The sequence below is a fragment of the Perkinsus marinus genome (genome assembly GCF_000006405.1).
Source record: "Perkinsus marinus ATCC 50983 genomic scaffold scf_1104296969090, whole genome shotgun sequence".
In the NCBI taxonomy this organism is placed as follows: domain Eukaryota; phylum Perkinsozoa; order Perkinsida; family Perkinsidae; genus Perkinsus; species Perkinsus marinus.
Window position 1 is genome coordinate 79,899 of NW_003202922.1, and position 18,254 is coordinate 98,152.

Below are 18,254 nucleotides of genomic sequence, written 5' to 3' on the forward strand. Positions count from 1 at the left end.
TCCCAACAGATTGGGGTAAGATAAAAATGCCGAACTGAAAGAAATCGTTCCGAATGATAACATTCATGAATACACCCCCCATCATCTCGCTTGTTGGCCACGACGTGGAGACAATCCAGCCGAGCGAGTGTGCTCTAATAATAGCGGGCATCTGAAGAACTACAATACGACCAACCATATCGAAACAACTTAATATACTCTAGCCTTTCGTCATGCGTGTATTCGCTCTGAATGATGCCGATACCAGTACTATAGAGCCGAGGCTGGACACTGGACCTTCGCCGAGGAGTATGACGATTCTCACCTAATTCACAACAACGTAATTTCGCTGTGAACCTTAGCGCCTATGGAAATACATACCGCTCGAGTCTGTGGACTGCACCAAGGCTGCGGCACTCTTCGGGCTAACAGGAGCATTATCGCTCATATTAGCCGAACGGTATAAGCTTACGCCCAACAGAATCTACAATGAACGAGTAAAGCAACCGATTGAGAGGCATAGTACTCACCACCGAGAGGGCCAACATGGTTGAGCGATCAATAGGCTCGATATGATCTCCCATAAGCTCAGGCATCTGATGCACAAATACTGCTATCACCGACCCAAGGATAACAGGTCTCGATCATCACAGAAATCAAAGTACGCTTCGAAGAACAACAGCTCGAGTCATATCATCACAGTCAAACTGAACGACCATCCAACTTCACCAAAGTACTCACGGAAAAAGCGAGGGCGGTGGTAGGCAAGCCCAGCGTCATGACTACAGCACAGAGGCTGGCTCCTGCATGTCGGACCAACTCCGCTTGGATCAATTGGGAAATGAGCATCCACAGAATACACGACCCTAGGTAGCTGAAACAGATACAACAATGCCACCGATAGAATCAAGAAAATCGATAATTCTTCACGCATGGTCCAGGCTGGCTTCGAGAGTAAATCTACGAGTTGCGGCTCCTTACATCCCAGCCTGCCCATTAGCGCATTCGGGATTGACCCTCTCATCAGAGGCCATAATACACCGATACGCTGCCGGCCACTGTAACACCTCCGAGTTATCCGAGGCGACCAGGTCGTACGGTACCTGCATAGGGGACCAGTGTGGAATCAGAGTGGACTGATTTCTTGTGACCAGCATGAACAGTATTATAGCTTGGATGAGGTTACTCCAATACATTAGTGATATCAGGTTCACCTTGCGCTTGGAAAACTCCGACTCTTGGTAACTGATAGAGCCACCGTCACTGCGCCACAAAATTACCCACGACCTACACTGCTGCCACGGCAACTGGTAAAGGCGCTATAAGATAAACTACAGACCAAAACAAGCTAGTAGTGGTTGATGTCGGACTGTCTTCGCTACTCGACTGAGATGAGAGCATCGATACGCACAGGAGAATCGCCTCCTCCTACCACTAGTGGGCCCAACTGTATAGCAACACCAACGATGATAATAACAACTCCAAGTATATGCTGAGCACCGTAGCGAGTACCGCATATAAGCTGACATCAACACAGCCACTCAACAGAAGCAAACCAATAAAGTGTTACCACAGATAATATCATCGTGAAAGGGATAATAGTCTGCTGCAGTATAGTCTGTAGGTAACCAGGAACATACGCGTTACCAAATATAGTCAAAACGCCATTAACTGCATTAAGGGCACCTACACACAGCGGTCACCAGCTATTCCCTAGTATAGTATACCTATTATAGAGTAGGGCAGAATGCGACGGTCGTCAGTACCACCCGCGGCACACTTCACATAGAGGTAGGGGAAACCAAAAAGGGGAATAAACGCAGCCGATATCACACATAGTAGCAAAACTGGATACCTGAACATTCAACTTTACGACCACAATAACAGCGACGCCTACCGTCCCAGAGGATAAGCTATTCGCTTGAAGGCGACTCGCTGTAGTGCTCCACAGGACAATAAGGCGATTGACAAGAACGCAACCTGAACGGAATTTCCGCGTATTTCAATACCATAAATTTGTCAATTCCCAACTCACTCTAAGCAGCCGCAGAGCTCGCCCAACTATCAATGTACTCCTCTCGAAGACGCGGCGAAATGAGCCCATCCAGCGAAGAGAAAACACCGCACTGTGGAACCAGGAGAGCTGACACCAGATTACAACTCAAGTCAATGATAGCTATCAGTTGGTCGTCCTCGCGATTTCGGGAGATTATGGTATCACGAAATATTTCAGCATAGAACTACAGACGACAACAGTTCAGCAGATGACGACAAAATTCCCTTCTGTGGTAACGTGACCGCTAGGGAATAGGACCATAGAAAAGCGCAATAATAGTATCGTGACTGATAGGCAACATAAAAGGAAACATGGTGACACGATGATGGTGACAGCAGCAAACTCACGAAATTTTGGGAAAATTGGATTTACTCGACGGTAATGAATCTACCATCGTCAGGATACACAGGAGATTCAGCACCGGGAGAGTTTCCATCTTACGTAGTAACCATCATCACAGTAGCAACATCATGATCCACTTGCAATCTTACCAAAACTTGCATTTCCTCAACGCCCCATCCAATCACACTAACCAAATCTTACATCTTTCAAGACTATTATCGGAAACACACCGTTTGTCGGAACGAGTCAGCTCAATGATCGCTCTCCAAACGGAAACTACATCATCATGGCATCACCTCCAAACTACCGCGCGCCACAAAATTTACCACGCCACTGAGGGCAAAAATGATCCGAATCATCAGCAACTTAATAGTCCAGAACCATACCAATCGCGGAACGAATAATAGCAGCAAGAATAGAAGCAACGAAGCAGCGAGGGAAACGTTAGTCTGTGTAGTATATAAAAAATCAAGTATTTACGCTACCGCTCTTCTTTCAATTCCTAACCACATCGCTATCTTCAGACGTGCCAGAGGAATGAGAGAAGCTCTATTCAACTGCTGCATGCTGCGGCACAGTCAATGCTGTTACGACCAAAGCATAGACAGAATAGGCTACAGCGTTGTGCTGAAAAACATACCGTAATAAACGATATTCCAGAGACCACCACCTACCGGGAATGCTCGTAGGATCGCTGCACTTAGGCCTTTGTAAAAGCGTCCGAAGCCGCCAGCTTTATAAAGGTCACCAACGCAGCTACGGAGGCATGCCCAGGTCCGTTCTGAGAGATAGAATGATCTTATCAAATTTGATATAGTTTGAGTAAAACCGTTCAATCTATGCGTGATTTTTTCCGATACCACCTCTTATATAAACGCCCATTCACAATCTTATACAGCCAAAACTACCAATTCCCCTTTGGTATGCGCATGCGTGCAAATGTTACCATTAATTTTCTGGCCCTGCATATTCGCCTTGATAACGTCCATAGGGAACACAGCCGTCCAAAATATCGATCCACTGATTCCGCCCGAGAGCATCAGCGACCATGTAGGCAATTTCGCTACAGACTGTTCACTAAAATCGCCAAACATGTGCCTGACCAATTCCGAATCATCCACGAGACAACCTAAGATACCCCTACTCTGCAAAGCAGTTCCGCAGATACTCAAACGTAGGGTATGAGATGCTCCATCCCACTACATTACGCATGCACATAGCAGTTAAACCCATATTATAGGCGCGAGACCCAACCACCTACGTAATTGAAAAAGCGCTCGCCCGAAAATAACGTAAGGCATCCTTTTACTACTTGCTTGACGCAATCAACAAGGCCTCTATACACACTACCGAGATGCTCAGCCCGACGGACTGCAACGGCCTGAATGGAGACAATTCAAAAAATTTCCAAATCGATCAACCGTTTCATTGTATATACGCACGGTTTACTTACGTGATTCACTACTGACGTATACTCCGACGAAGCAACGTTGATAGAAGCGCTGAGGCCTCGCACGTACTGCATCTGGAGTTGAAGCTTAACCACTTCGAAAGGGCATCCAATCACAGCAGCTGCCAGGCCCGCAGTCCCGCCTGAAAACAACAGCAACATTTTGTCGACAATTGACCACAGTAGCACACCAGAAATAGCGGCCGTTTTGGTCGGACTGAACGAATTGTTAGAACTCTGCTTAAGGCGAGTACTCATATACCCATACACTCCAAAGGCTGTCATCCCAATCGCCACGTCCCCAATCATAGGCGACGATACTCCTTTATAAAAGCCTGATAGAATTCACAAAGAAACGTCTCAAGGTTCAAAGGTCCCTACCTTTAAAACCCTCATTTTTCCATGTGATCCTCATACAGTCCAAAGGGGACTTGTAAAGGGATGCAGAAGCTACTCTATTCTTCATCAAGTCCAATGGATAAGACGATATCACCGCCACGAACGAGGCTGAAAACAACACCAATGTCGGACCATCACCATTGCACTGTACATCCCCTTCGAACAATTCGGATTTTTTTTCTGCCATTTCTCACTTTTTCGTATTGCAAAATTTGCAACCTACGACTGATCTACATCTCGATGACAACGAAACACAACAACGATGGCAATATAATCCACAACGACACGCTGATCTTCACTTTATGCAACTATCCTATTGTCAAATAACGCGCGAGCATGCACATCACACATTCATATTACCCATTACTACCTGTAGCCCCAGCCAAAGTATGCAACTGTCCTAGCGTCAAACACTGGCCCAAATATGTCGCCATACTAGAAGTAGCAGTGTGGAAGGCATGACCGCCACCAGCAAGTAAGCTGCTGCAGCCTCTTAGACCTCCAATGGGTACGTGAGGCGTATTCACGTATAACCCACTGAATAGAAAGAGGAGGCTCACAACTACACATCCCAACACCAGTGATTTCAGCTGCCCTATAGACATTTCCAACCACAGAGACTGGCATCAACAACGACTTCACCGCGTGCTACGAGGAAACAAACCCCACAGCGGGAAAATATGCACATGGTCAACTACATGTGTGGTTCACAATATGAAAATGCTGAGGAAATTTCAAGAATTTCTTGTTTTCCTATTGCATATATAAACTCCTATAATTAGTCAGCAAACTCTTGAGCCCAGCTGAGGAAAACCGAACATATACTCCAACACCGAGTACTCTCAAACGCATCAGAAGACGCCTCCCATACTACCCAGCTGCTGGTATGACTGCTGCTGCAGCTGCCGCGGTATAGACACCCGTAGAGGGTAGTAGGAGGTCACCACTTCCATATTCCCCCTCCACCACCAGATGCTGACGATGCATGATGAGGTAGGAGGACGGACGTAGGAGGTTCTATCGGTGCTCAACAACAAACCTATAACAACAAACTCTCTCTCAATGATAGTTCAGATCCACGATATCCGCGAAGTCTCTGCAGAATTCGGAAAAACGACGTCACCAGGGATCGAACCTGGGACCTCACTATATGATGCGCCAAAATATCCCAACTCAAGGCAGAGATACCCGATGAACTTAGTTAGGAATGCACAAGCGAAGACAATGACGGCAGCATTCAACTATCAACAGCTCTGAAGTTCGCTCGGACCTCAGGGGGCAGCATCTCGAACTCCAGGTGGCCCAGTGGAGGTAGATGCTTCAACTGAAAAAGAGAACTACACCAGAGCAGGGTCACCTGTTGCAACCGTATAATAACAATCATCGATCTGCTTCAGCGAACATACGAAAGAAGATCCCTTATATAACGCGTGTGAATGCCGCTCGCAGGGTCACCAAAGTGATTGCACTTTCCAACCGCATTTCAATAGCAAACTGCAGTAACTCCACCTACCTCTCGCTTCACATTTATAAGGTGCCAATCAGACTTGACATGATCCCTGAACTCTTTAGTTGAGTCGAACTGCTGCACATCACAAGTTCGACACTGTGGGCCCTTCCGGGCAACCATAGGAGCCGGATTGCACGACTCAACTGATGACTCTGGTGATGATGACGTATCCGGATTAGAAGAAGCAACGCCCTGAAATGACGGAGCGATGCAACTTTCTAATCGTGGCGAAGACAATACGGTCTCAAGTACAACGAAAAAATCTTCCAGGAAATATCATAGAGTTTTCCATAATTTTTTTGGGGGCGGTTAAAGGCCACCACCAATAGCCATGCCGCGACCAAGATAGAGACTACCTTTCGTAGCGGACGTAGCGCTGCCTCCGGCCCCGTAACTCTACTAGACACTATCTGTATACTCACAACGCTCTTGCTACCCTTAGGGTACTCCTCCTTGCACAGCTGGTCGATCGGCCGATACAAGCTGAAACAAATCAAACATTCCAATTAAGTTTACCACTCAAATTCATAATAACCATAACTGATATCGTAACAAGGCGATCCACCTCCAACTTGAGATCACAGTAAGGAGAGTTCGTATTAGAGCCTAGCTACCTTGGATGACACGTGATCTGCAGGATATGTCGATCCCCGTCATTGTGCATCGAGTCAACCTTCCCGAAAACCGGAGATGCTTCCCCTTCCGAGTTGAGGGCTTCCTTCACTTTCGCCATGAAATTATCAAACGTCTCGTCCTCGCCTGGATGCACTACACGTATGCGCATCGAAGCTCGCACTATCCGACTGAAAATCGGGATAAATCCAAGTTCAAAGATACACTTTCTGCACGCATGCACAAATTCTTCCGAGTGCGCAAGTGCTGCTACTCTGGCATCTTCTCCTCTAAGGCCTTCATTGCCTCCCTAGCTTGCAGCTTAGCCTCATTAACCTCCTTCTTACTCTTGTTCAACGCTGTCATCGTCTGAGCCCCCACTCGTACCTTAGACAACAAACCCATCCTGACCTGAGCATTTTCCCATAAAGCCCCACAATTTCCTTCGTCAGGCAAGCAACGCCACATACCGAACCATCAGAGATGAACAAAAAAAATACAGAATATTATCAGTGATAATATTCTGTAATTTTTTTTCAGTGAACCGAGTTAACACTCGAGCTTAAAATCGTAATCGAGTTAACTATCAGTGATAATTTATCACGCGAAGCAGCTACTACCTGGTAGTTGATGTCTTGAAGGGCTGAGGATATCTGATCCTTGGTCAAGGGGAATCCCGTCCTCGAGTCGATACACATCTCGGCTAGCTGTGTAATTACCTCGTTAGTGCGAGACTCGTGGAAGAATTCTCTCTCGGTGCCAGTGATCTGACAGTACGACTGTAGTTTAATACCACCCAGGTTCGATCCGAGCACTCTGCACTTTTTCTTTACCTGTAGCGTGCCATGCATGAGGATCTCTTTACAGATTTCCTTCTGATCCGTAGTACCAAAACACGCCTTCAAGTCTTTAGCCAGTGCCCGATCCCCTCGAGAAACATTAGTATATACAGCTTCAGACTGTAATACCTGCAACGAAAAGTCACGCGCCACAAAATTATTCCCAGTGCTAACCTCATCTAGATCAGTTTCTATGCCCTGTCGCGAGTTCACCACCTTATTAGGATAGCATGCTATCTCGAACCTAGACCATACAGGGCATTCCGAGATGTCAACACGGACGGAAGGAACTTCACAAGTGTACTACTTATACTCCCTCTTCTTGCATTTCTTCTTCATCGACACGATGGCGATATTCGTGAGTCTCTTCTGACCCACTGGCTGATTAATCATTCTAGCGTAACAGGGAAAACCAACACCCTATCATGCACTTGATATCGGGTTCGATTCCCACACCCTATACTATATAAATACCATTTAAACTCGGTAAGCAGTGATTGGGTGGAAATAACTTCGCGGATAGACGATAGATGGCGCACTGCAGCACCATCGGTTGGTACTGAATAAGCTGATAGATACATTTAGCCACAGCGGCCACCACCACCGAGGAGTATGAGCGCATTTCACCATCACCATCATCGTAACCACAAATTCATTATTTGAACTCCCAGTCATGAAGTCAGCCTGAAATGTTACTATTTACTCAAGGAGTGGTACGGCTCATCAGCGGCCTCCCACATTACTGTGCTTTTTCTCCTCCTTCTCCATTTTGAACCGCTCCAGCTCAAGAACCTTCTTTACTCGATCAAGCTCACTGCTATTCGGCCCTGAGAATGATCTCCATGTGTGATGCTATGGACAAGGCAAACTACCTGTGCAGTTGGCAGCTTGGTAAGGGCTCTTGATACGGACAGTATAACATAGTATATCTTGGCCATCCCATCGACACGGCATTGTCTTCGACATAAGGTCGAACACAGTCTACGAGACACAATAGGCTCGACTATAGAGATGTGATGTCCACAATGCAGACTTATCATCATTGCTACTACTACTACTACTCCTACTAGTATTACTACTACAACTATAACCACTACTACCTGCGCAAGTTGTGTTACACCGACCCCATAACGTTCCCGAGTATCCTGAAAGTTATGCTCAGCATCGGTCATCTGCGCTTGAAGCTAAGAATGATATATAAATGATCATACCGCACCAACAGAAGCTCCCGAGCCCCACTACTACCGCCTTGAGGTCTATGTGGGGGAGCGGAGAGTCAGTAGCAGTTGGCGGCTTCAGTGCTTTGATGTCACGAATAGTATCTGCGAAGCAATAGACCACATCAACTTCTTCTTCAATATCGATTGCAGAGAAAGGTATCTTAGGTTCACTCGAAGATGATTCAAAATAGGTCCGCTTCCCATATCCCCGATCTACTACTCGTCTTTATCCAATGGTATGTACACTTATCTTTACCAACGAGCTCTCGCAGAACGATCGAATTGGAATCAGATATGTCGTAGCTACATAAACATCATTTCAAATTGCCGTTACTTCATGGCAGTACCAGAAAAGTTCGCCTCGGAACGTATCCCCGTTGGTGGTCTTCACCGAAATGCTACAGCCCAAAAAGTTTTGCCCGGGGGACATTGGCCCTCCACTGGCCATCGATGCTGTTGATGCTGCCATTGCCTTCTCGGTAAAACTATTCTAATGGAAGTCAGGACAAGGACAGGCTAGCCAGTGTGTATGAAAATAAGCAGGGAGCCGCGCTGAGGAAATTCAAGTCGATCCAAGTTATCAAGTTCTGTCCAACAACGAGCTCACAACAAAAGCGCGACTCCGTCCCAGCATCCATCTGTGGTGTATTCGTTCCGCGACAACTCAATCTTACTGTCTTCTTGCTGCTCGCCCCATTAGGTCCTCCCTCGACAGTACCAAAACTTGTGACTCAGCGGGTCGTCCCCCCAATGTTGGACCAGAGCACTAAGTTTCACAATATCCTTACGTCAAACCAACATTAGGAAGGGGGGCAGCTACGAACAGTAGTGCATTGGCAAATTCCGCCAGCCGACGTACTCCCACTGCCACTACTGGGGGTAGGGAGTATCCTATGGGGTAGTTAGAGGAATCATTGAAGTCTCCACAGAAGCAACCAGAGGTGACTTCTCCGTCTAACAATTCACAAATGGAGCTCCGGGATTTTGATCGCTTCCTATCGCGTGCTTCCGCGAAATGAACTGTACTAGGACATATCGTGGGATTACGTAACAGGTGGGTCCGATGCGATTCGTATTACTGATAAGGCGAGGTAGGCCTCAAAAACGTGCAGCAGTAATGAAGTCACGTTGGCGACTCGATCGGCATCCGGAAAGGGCTCCGACCATAACAGAATACTGATTAGCGAGAGAGGCGATAGGGGAGGCGATGATCGGCTCGGACCTCTACTCGATCGCCTGGCGATGGAATGAGTCGCGGAGCGGCACCTACATCAGCATTAGTTTTGGGGGTCGTGGTCTTCTGGCTGCAAACTGATTGGGAGTAAACTCGACTGTTGTAGGCCGCTTGCAGTTGTCGCATTCAGGGGGAGAATTCTTCTATTTCGGAAACATAAGACAGAAAAAGCCGGTGAAAGCAGCTGCCGACAAGACGTCAGTGCCTCCATCCAACACGTGTGATTTCAAGCACTGGGTCGAAGCTCCAGTATGAAGTCACTCCCCCCCAATTCGTGAACCCACGAATTTGGACGTCGAAATAGGCAGTAGGAACTGAATGAAGCTGTTGGTGGGCGAACAGATGAGGAGCACAATAGCGATTTCACATCGCGTTCAGTAATGAAGAAAGGTAGCGAGGAGAACTTCCTCGCGGACTGGGAAGGGCATTCACAACACGTCGGCATCGTGATTACTACGGTTTAGCTCCCAATAACTCGCCATTATCATCGACTCTCTAAACGGTATTTTCTGTCCAACCATAATCGTGTTAGTTGTCGTGATGATGGGGGAGGAAATGCTGCCCGATGGTCCGTAGCAGAAACTGTTCGCCTTGTGGCCGCAGTTGGATCACCTCTGGAATATCGTCAGCCGTTCATGAAACCGCAGACTTCTATCATAACCTTCTTGGTTTTCTCGCGGTCAATTGTCTCCGATCCGTAAGTGTATGCTTAGTAATGATGTATTACCAAGGACAACTACCGCTTGACCAGAACGACCCGGAGTCAGAGCCAGCCCCGAGCATAGTCTCCAGTGCCGAACATCGGAGACCACCTCCGCCGTGGTATGCTGCTCCATCTCCCATCATAGACCCGGCGCGACTCGAAGAACTACACAGCAAGCTTGATATTCTCATGCGAACCAACCAGTGGCTGGTCGACGAAATCCTAGTAAGATGTGAGGTCACTTGAAGAGGTCCTCGTCTGTGTCGGGGTATATGTGTAATCTCCAAGGCACAACGAGGGGACATCCGTAACTTGACGGACCAATGCGATGAGCTGCGGAAGACTGTCAACTCCCTGGGTTTCCGAGATAGCAAGCCTACGAGCAGCGTAAGCATCTCGTCGGGAATTGGCCTTCGGCACTGTGCGCTCATACAGTAGGATCAGGTCCACACCAGGCGTCATCAAGTGGCTGTCGGCACTCAGTGCGATGATCTCCCCACTGAGGAAGAGAAGGCGTTGCGCAGCGAACTCCTTCGGGCTAAGCTTGAGCTCAACGAGAAGGAGAGACTCGAGACCAGACGACGACCTCATACAGTGGGATAGGACGCCCTTGGGCAACTGCAGACACCGGTTCATCACAGGTTTGCAGGGACGTCGGCGCCCAAACGATGGAGAGAATAACACCCAACAACCGCATCGTGCTCTCTGACGATGTTATGTGGTGGACCCCGGGGGGCCTCTACAAGGTCGGTAAGTACAGCGTCACCTCGACGACCTGGCCTGCAGGGCCCGATAAAGCTGCTGCTACTTACGGCTATAATGCCCAGACTCCATCTAGCTTCTACGATTCTACTTGTCTACCAACCACTGAAGGCAGTTTTGGTGGCTATCAATATGGAGCCGGGGTTGACGATGACGGCGCTCCCTATTGGGAGTCAGCGCAGGGAGAGTACGAATTCGCCGAGGAGGAGTCCTTCCTGTGCGGCGCTATCGCTCAACAGTATATTCCTCAACTCGATCATTAGTAGCTGCTCCATTGGGACTGAGTTTTTACTGAAGCTTCTACCATTGCCGAATTCAGTGTTGTCAATTTTCGGATGATAACCTGCAATTGCTCGGAAGTAACGGCAATACCATGAGCACCGCTGACAGCGCGGTGAATGGCAGTGCTATCGAGGCCGCCCCGAGAACATCACTAGCGCGTGATGATGCAACGGAGAACTCGCTTGGCAATAGCTTGACAGTCAGTGGTCCTGGCAAAGGTCCTGCATCGGAACCAACAACTGAGCCTGGTAAGGAACGCTGCAGAGGAAAAAGAAAAGTGGTCGACCAACCCTCAGCACGGTCAGAGACGGAGAATGCCGAAGACCCGCAATGCATGAGCAGAGCGGTCAATTGTGACGAGCGAATTGATGGAGCTGAGCGCGAGGGCGCGAACATGGAGCTGGACGGTTGGAGTGGGTCTACATGCGTAAGCCGGCGGCGGCGATGGATCCTATCGGCCTCAGCCACTCTCGATTTCGGCAACCAGATGACTGAGCTCATCGTTATCGAGGCTGTGAAGGAGTAGAGGTTGTCTTAATGTCGTCACAGACGAGCCCTGCTAAGCTAGATACTTGGCACATCATGGCTTGATAGAGACACTCGATATCTTCACTCGAGAAAGCAAGGCCTTGAGAGTGCGGGAGAGTGGGACACTATCAGGTATCCGCACGGAGATTTTCTTGTATTCCTATGAGCTTGGAACAGGAAGGAACGGGGGATCGACTGAGCTACCGTATGAGCCCGGCGGACGAGGGCTTCTTGCTGCCTTCGACAAAGGCGACCAATCAACGTTCTTCCTATTATGGCAATCGTCTATACCGCAAACAGTCGGTACGCTCTGGGAAGTCCCTCAGCATCTTCGCTACAGATTCGAGCGAAGAAGTCCCTGTTGGAGTTCCGGCTCCGAGTGTACTTCTTCTCGAAGGCATGCTTGGATGCCACCAAGGGTCGCCGCCCTATATCCAGAATCAACCGGTACCTCTCGACCGGACCACACCAGGCGATGGACTCATCAGGTCCCAGGCGGACCATGACTGGAGTGCCTATACGGCCTTCCTCGGGAAGCAAAGGCGACTCTCCAGCGACAGCTTGAACGAACTCATGCCCTACTATGTGCTGCCTTATATCGACGCGCCGCACACGCACGAGCTGACCCAGCAAGTAGTCCGAGAAGGAATGCAGGCCACGTAGAGTCGTCTTAGATCTTCACTGAGCAATGGAGGGCCAACGTACGTGCGGAGCTTCAGAGAACCATCGCTGACATACCGCCAGGGAGGAGACGGGTGCGACCGTACAGGCCTGAGTGAGATGTCTACAGTCCGCAGTAGTTCAGGTGCCTTTGGTCTACTCGATTGCGAAGGTGCAACAGGTGGATCACGGCTTCTCCCCTAACAATGCCGCGACGAAAGCGGAGATCTACGGCTATGCCATGGTAGCCTACCATGGACGAACCCATCAGAACCTCCTCCCAGGGTGATTCGGCATCCCTGCATGGCTCGGCCGCGGACCCTGAGATGGCAGCTGACCTCTACCGATTGGCAGAAATTGGTCTCAGAGCCTTACAGAGTGACCCGAGCTCTGAGTACTTCCACGACCCGAGGAAGGTGGCCACTCGGATGAGGAGCCCAGAGTGTTACGAGACATGCTTGATGTGTAGGTCATGGAGGCCCATCAGCAACTCGAGCGCATGAGGACGGGATCAAAAGCGATGTTGCTTGGTACGAGAGGTCCATTCTAGCTACACCAGCAGCTGGTCTAGGTACGGCTCCCTCAGCAGACCACTCAAGAGACCCAGCCTTCGAACATGAAATGTTGGAGGGCCTCGAAGGGTTGCCCATCGACAGACTCCCAGTCCCTCGTATGTTCGAACTACCTGACCTCGCATATGGCGGCTCCCTGCAGGCACGCCATCCAGTGCTGGCCAGTCGAGGCGAAGGGACCTCGGCCATCGCCAAGTACGTCTTGACTGTGGCAATATCGAAAGCCATTAAATCTGGAGCGAACTGGTCTACTCAGAGTCTCGAAGAAGGGCACGCCGCTGCTGCTCTCGCCTCGGCAGTCCCACCAGTCCAATGCCCCCCTATAGACATTCAACAGCTTTCTCATTACCTCCACAGTATGCGGGACTCTACTGAAGCCATGATACCCGCTGTAAGAATCGCTCCGCTCACCGTTGTCATCTTTTTCCTCCAGCTCCGTTCGATGGTTCGCCACATTGCTTCGCCATACGAGCCCATCCGCAAGCGGCGTTCATGCATTTTTGGCCTCATTGGCTTGGGGGTAGTGGGCCTCCGCTGCTGACAGCCTTAGACTGCCCTTTTGGCAGGCCTTTGGAGACCTGGCAGCGACTGGCGACCCCCTCCTCTTGGACCTCCTTCGCTGTCCAGACGTGATAGTGTCTGATCTCACAGCGTGTGTTATAGCCATCATCTCCTGCGAGGCCATAGGGCGCTGGTTCATGGCCGCTGAATCCGGCGTGGGTCTAGAGCAGAGCTGTCCTGGGTGGCCACTGCCATACAGGTTCTCATACAGCTGGTCCACAACATGCTACAGGCCCCCTATGATTCCCCAGCATTCATGCACTCCCTGGCTGCACTGCAAAGGCTTTCCATGCGCTACCATGCCCAGACGATTATGCTGCGAGAGAGTAACTATCCGCCGGCGGCCCTCCACTTGGAGCATTCGCCTCAGATTTGGTGGAGGAGATGATGACTCGTATCGAGCAGGGCACGATGTCTCGATTCGGCGTTCGATGGGGCTTAGCACTGGTGGTGTGTCTCTGCACCCGCCAAGAGGGCATCAGAAGGCTCAGCAGCGACCATGGCTTCCTAGGGGTATACTAAGCTCAACAACGCTTCAGTGAGCGCGAGTGCAGATCTTGGTGTCTCTGATAGCCTCTGATGACAATATCATCTGTGAGTCGACGTATGAGCTCATCGGCTACCTTCTAGTCGGCGCACCATCGGAGACCTCCCGTAAGATGGCTTCGTGACCAGGATCAGCTTGCTCTCTCAGTTGACATGAGACGCGAGTTAGATGCCCTGGGTATCGAACAAGTGATAGAGGATCAACTAGATGCCTTATCCCGTAGCTTCCCATCCCGGTCAATCCCGACGAGACCTCGCGCTCAGGAGACCCCCACAGCGACCATCTGGTCTGCCAGCTTCGCGACCTGCTTGAGTGTCTCAGGCAACCACTTGCGCGTTCCAGGAAGCTTCCCATCGACCGAAAACCCGAGGTTTATATACTATGAAAAGTCGTACGGAAGCGTCCCCTTCAGGACGATGCTGCCGACTCGGCGTGCTACCTGTCGGAAGAAGACCTGTCGCCTCTTCTCATCAAGCATTGGCGTCAACCTCCGCCCAACGACTTGATTCTATGCCACTTCGGCATCAACTACTCAGAGGCTCAAGGCAAAGGTGTCATCAGTCGACAACAGGCTCAGTACGCAGCCTTTATCAAACGGGTGAGATCAGCCGCCGGCCCACGAGGAAGTGCGCGGCATTAGATCAATAATGATTCTCTGCCATTGGTACGGGCCTCTGCTCCAAAGAAAAAATGCGATCCCAAGCGGAAGCCGGTGGGTTCATTTCTCGGCGCTCCCACCTAGCGAGTTGGTGGCAGGTCAATAATCACGGTCGTAGGACGGGGCAACCTGTTGATTCTCGGCCTACTAGAGTGTCCAGCCTCCCACAGAACAACGAGTGTAATGGGGCTTCACGTAGAAAGTACTGAATGCCATGATTTCCATTCTTGTTCTCAAGCGGCTTCCTGCGTTGTGTGATAGTGGAGGGGTGTTTTTCTATTAACACTACTGGTTGGGACGCAAGCGGAGCTTCGCCGGACAGAGGTTTTATCAAATGATACTGAATGCATATATATTGGAGAGGTGTTTTTCTATCAACACTACTGGTTGGAACGCAAGCGGAGTTTCGCCGGACAGAGGTTTTATCAAATGATACTGAATGCATATATATCCTACATCACTATGCTGGCAGTGCAGTCACCGTGTAATTGTGGAGAAGTCACGCATAACGCGGCGCTTGTCCACCGCTCATCTGCTGTTGATAGTGGGGGTCCCCAGCGTAGGGATGGCCATAAGATGGTGGGCCCTGCTGCCCATACGATGGTGGGACGGGTTGTGATGAGTAAGGGTGTCCATAGGGGTAGTCGCTGCGAGGGGGCGGCGGCTCGTTGGATCTCGAGGGTGGGAGGGACGGGGCAAATCGCAACCAACGTAACCAAGAGTCTACAGTCGACCAAGTCTGAGCAAGGCATGCAGTCAGAGACGACTCAGTTTATCCTATGAGAGCACAGCTCCTCACCCGTGAGAACCAGGGTCCAAACGTGACTCCCATCCAAAGACCAGTGATGAGCCCAAGCGCGAACGTGGGGATGAAAGTAGCGGTCCGGGACGAACTGAAGTCAGACAATGCGCTCATGCCTCATCTCCCAAACGGCGGCCTCCAGAAAGCACACTGTCGGGATGTAATGCATGTGCGCGCTAGTTTGAAATCACCAGCTAAATGTAATACGTAGAAATGAAGATCCCAATAGCATCGAATTCACAATGAAATCTCGCCATAAAGCTTATCTTATTTCGTATAAAGCACTCGTACCTGCTAGAGCCCTTGCTGTCTTCGAGCTCCTTGGCCGCATGATAGTTGAGACCGACGAGTCCGCCGCCTGTGAGAAGCAGCGGCCATAACATCCGAGATAAATACAGCCCAAGTATCTTCCAACTGCATGAAGAGGTTTGCCCTACCATCGTGACTGCTCCCTCCCTTCTACTCTCACTAACGCAACCGAGAGTCTCATCCGAGAACATTGTAGGAGTTGTTCGCCAAGCATTTCTGCTTCCTTGGTAAAGTTAGGAATACTGCATTATAATGCGGAAACAGCGCATCTATGCGTGCTTCTGGTTGTCCATCCACATGTTATCGATCAAGCGTAGATTGGCACCGCCGTACTTCACAGCAATTGCGACCAGCACCTGAGCCGATGACCATGACCCCTCACCGCACCGCTCTGGTAGTAGTACGGGCTCTGCCTCAGGTCCGAACTGGATGGTCTCCACTTCCTGCGCAGTCTCGACAGAAGCCACGCTAATATACCTAAGCCACGATCGTCAGGAAATGGCGAGAGCGACCACTCTGAGCTCTCGGCGATCTGGCATTACTCAATCCCTAGGACCATGGGCTCAGCGAGGAGAGTCCTTTTGACCACATCTTCGACCTCGGATGCCTTCACAGGCTTGCTCGCCGACTTCACCATGTCGTAAGCAGCACACAGTGACCTAATCACGGATGACCTTCCTCACAGCCGCGAGCGTCTACTTGTATAAGATGGTGGCTTTCTCTCGCATTGCCGGGGTGAGATACACATTGCGGCTGCTGGAGGCTAGGCCGTCCGCCTCCCGAGCTGTCGGAACCACCTGAGACGACGGAGCGAAGCTTGTGATGCTCGAGACCCCTGCTTCTGTACCACCTCGAGTTCAACTGGAACATTCAAGTCCTTGACCATAGAAATGATAACACTGACTTGCATAGCGTCCTGCAGGAGATCGACGTCGCTCTACTCCTCAAGAGCGCCTCGCAACACCTTCTGTCCGAAATATGCTCGTTCGGGTCTGATTATGTTGAACAACTTCATAACAACAGTGGCCACTCCGCGGAAGAACGTCGGCCTGCATGCTGCTTCCGAAAGGCCATTCACGAAATTAGGCTCGACCGTTACGCTGGGCTGGAAAACGGAACAATTCAGAGACCTCAACAGCATTGAAACAACCGAGCATTCCCAATACTACCACTATCGCTCGTGGATTCTTCGGATACATATCAGCAGGCTCCGGCGCAAAGACAACATCGACACCAGCTGATTCGGTTTCGAGCTTCTTGAGGTCGCCCTCGAGATCCCTGGGATACCTGATAACGAATGTAGTGGGAAAGCAACGGTTCGTCGAGAGATAGCATGCTACGTCCACTCGATTCCTACATGTGAAACCCCATGGACAAGTCACTAGCCTCATCAAAGACGATTTCCACTGTGTCACACTCCTAGTGATTTATGGATACTTACTGTTCATAGTCCTCCTCAGGGGAGAACTGCGCTGGGTTGACGAATATCGATACCACAAGAACATCATGATTGGGCCTCGCAGTAGCAATGAGCTTCATATGGCCCGAGTGGAGAGAACCCATCGTAGGCACCTGAGAGACGACCATCGTAACGACAGTAGTGCCCAATTCGATGATACGCACGAGCTGCTGACAAGGCGCAGGTCGATGTTCCAGTATGAGAGGAATGATCCGAGCTTGCGCCCTTTGGAAGACCAATAGACGAACAAATCACAGCCCTATCGATTACAGCACACCGTTGGCAATATAGATACCGCATACGCTGAGGGCTATACAATTTGCGTAGTGCTATCACAATACTCGAGACCCAGCGACAATCGAGAGCTACGGTACAGCCATTGGGCTGATCAAACCTTCTTCTGTTCTACTGCTGTCTCTACTAGCGGATAGTCCCCCTCACAAGACCCACTTACGAAACCGACGCTGAGCCCTCTGAAAACGTCAGTGTTGTGGAGAGCGACGAAATCGCCAACACTGCGAACCACGACCGGGGGACCCGCCTTCGCCGCGATACGAGCTGATATCTGTGATATGATTAAATTGCATACGAAAGACAGCCCAAGTTCACTCACCTTAGCGGCCAGTTCTGATATATCACTCCGAGGCTTTGGGACCAACGACAGCATTGTGGTATTAAAACAGTAAAGAAACTCCAGCGATCGATATGCAATTTGGACTCCACTAAGAAGGTATACATAAGTCGATCACTCTAGCAGACTCCATTGTGTA

General features: G+C 50.0%; 10 protein-coding genes across 10 annotated transcripts in view; 4 read left to right on the plus strand and 6 right to left on the minus strand.

Annotated features, from left to right (window-relative positions):
* The window catches only part of Pmar_PMAR002849 (calcium-dependent protein kinase, putative), a gene marked incomplete at both ends in the record, with an annotated part of 1,915 nt that extends 1,607 nt beyond the window's left edge, over positions 1-308 (plus strand). The window contains one exon of the mRNA XM_002768020.1: positions 204-308. Within this exon, the coding sequence (XP_002768066.1) occupies positions 204-308 (105 nt within the window). The remainder of the gene's footprint in view (positions 1-203) is intronic.
* A 29-nt stretch (positions 309-337) lies between these two features.
* Positions 338-2,107, minus strand: Pmar_PMAR002850 (transporter protein CG10, putative; the record flags this gene model as incomplete). Its single annotated transcript, XM_002768021.1, has 11 exons — positions 2,015-2,107; positions 1,877-1,959; positions 1,707-1,834; positions 1,550-1,665; positions 1,412-1,501; positions 1,271-1,365; positions 1,131-1,224; positions 961-1,082; positions 721-853; positions 510-575; positions 338-463 (listed from the first exon to the last, which is right to left on the minus strand). Exons 1-11 carry the CDS (start codon positions 2,081-2,083, stop codon positions 338-340), a joined length of 1,122 nt encoding a protein of 373 aa, XP_002768067.1. The 5' UTR covers positions 2,084-2,107.
* An 819-nt stretch (positions 2,108-2,926) lies between these two features.
* Positions 2,927-4,660, minus strand: Pmar_PMAR002851 (conserved hypothetical protein; the record flags this gene model as incomplete). The annotated part of the gene is made up of 9 exons (XM_002768022.1): positions 2,927-3,004; positions 3,052-3,158; positions 3,324-3,475; positions 3,522-3,634; positions 3,690-3,758; positions 3,831-3,970; positions 4,019-4,162; positions 4,209-4,334; positions 4,597-4,660. The coding sequence occupies 9 exons, from the start codon at positions 4,658-4,660 to the stop codon at positions 2,927-2,929; spliced, it is 993 nt and encodes a 330-aa protein (XP_002768068.1).
* An 803-nt stretch (positions 4,661-5,463) lies between these two features.
* Pmar_PMAR002852 (hypothetical protein) lies at positions 5,464-6,469 on the minus strand (the record flags this gene model as incomplete). Its single annotated transcript, XM_002768023.1, has 4 exons — positions 5,464-5,550; positions 5,740-5,928; positions 6,093-6,219; positions 6,351-6,469. 4 exons carry the CDS (start codon positions 6,467-6,469, stop codon positions 5,464-5,466), a joined length of 522 nt encoding a protein of 173 aa, XP_002768069.1.
* Positions 6,470-6,618: 149 nt separating this feature from the next.
* Pmar_PMAR002853 (Shwachman-Bodian-Diamond syndrome protein, putative) lies at positions 6,619-7,580 on the minus strand (the record flags this gene model as incomplete). The annotated part of the gene is made up of 5 exons (XM_002768024.1): positions 6,619-6,735; positions 6,969-7,115; positions 7,182-7,316; positions 7,362-7,431; positions 7,495-7,580. 5 exons carry the CDS (start codon positions 7,578-7,580, stop codon positions 6,619-6,621), a joined length of 555 nt encoding a protein of 184 aa, XP_002768070.1.
* Positions 7,581-7,686: 106 nt separating this feature from the next.
* Positions 7,687-8,894, minus strand: Pmar_PMAR002854 (conserved hypothetical protein). Its single transcript, XM_002768025.1, has 7 exons — positions 8,755-8,894; positions 8,628-8,710; positions 8,433-8,509; positions 8,288-8,371; positions 8,060-8,168; positions 7,931-8,014; positions 7,687-7,871 (listed from the first exon to the last, which is right to left on the minus strand). The coding sequence occupies exons 1-7, from the start codon at positions 8,874-8,876 to the stop codon at positions 7,867-7,869; spliced, it is 564 nt and encodes a 187-aa protein (XP_002768071.1). The 5' UTR covers positions 8,877-8,894; the 3' UTR covers positions 7,687-7,866.
* A 1,639-nt stretch (positions 8,895-10,533) lies between these two features.
* On the plus strand, positions 10,534-11,369 carry Pmar_PMAR002855 (hypothetical protein; the record flags this gene model as incomplete). Its single annotated transcript, XM_002768026.1, has 4 exons — positions 10,534-10,569; positions 10,633-10,731; positions 10,783-10,938; positions 10,986-11,369. The coding sequence occupies 4 exons, from the start codon at positions 10,534-10,536 to the stop codon at positions 11,367-11,369; spliced, it is 675 nt and encodes a 224-aa protein (XP_002768072.1).
* Positions 11,370-12,190: 821 nt separating this feature from the next.
* Pmar_PMAR002856 (hypothetical protein) lies at positions 12,191-13,126 on the plus strand (the record flags this gene model as incomplete). Its single annotated transcript, XM_002768027.1, has 6 exons — positions 12,191-12,363; positions 12,405-12,549; positions 12,591-12,671; positions 12,722-12,820; positions 12,861-12,992; positions 13,046-13,126. 6 exons carry the CDS (start codon positions 12,191-12,193, stop codon positions 13,124-13,126), a joined length of 711 nt encoding a protein of 236 aa, XP_002768073.1.
* A 71-nt stretch (positions 13,127-13,197) lies between these two features.
* Positions 13,198-14,380, plus strand: Pmar_PMAR002857 (hypothetical protein; the record flags this gene model as incomplete). The annotated part of the gene is made up of 5 exons (XM_002768028.1): positions 13,198-13,668; positions 13,715-13,864; positions 13,909-14,035; positions 14,080-14,156; positions 14,264-14,380. 5 exons carry the CDS (start codon positions 13,198-13,200, stop codon positions 14,378-14,380), a joined length of 942 nt encoding a protein of 313 aa, XP_002768074.1.
* Positions 14,381-16,206: 1,826 nt separating this feature from the next.
* Positions 16,207-18,184, minus strand: Pmar_PMAR002858 (Pantoate--beta-alanine ligase, putative). The gene is made up of 10 exons (XM_002768029.1): positions 18,098-18,184; positions 17,939-18,049; positions 17,467-17,597; positions 17,195-17,312; positions 16,990-17,130; positions 16,876-16,941; positions 16,725-16,822; positions 16,568-16,684; positions 16,430-16,502; positions 16,207-16,381 (listed from the first exon to the last, which is right to left on the minus strand). The coding sequence occupies exons 1-10, from the start codon at positions 18,149-18,151 to the stop codon at positions 16,295-16,297; spliced, it is 996 nt and encodes a 331-aa protein (XP_002768075.1). The 5' UTR covers positions 18,152-18,184; the 3' UTR covers positions 16,207-16,294.
* Positions 18,185-18,254: the final 70 nt, after the last annotated feature.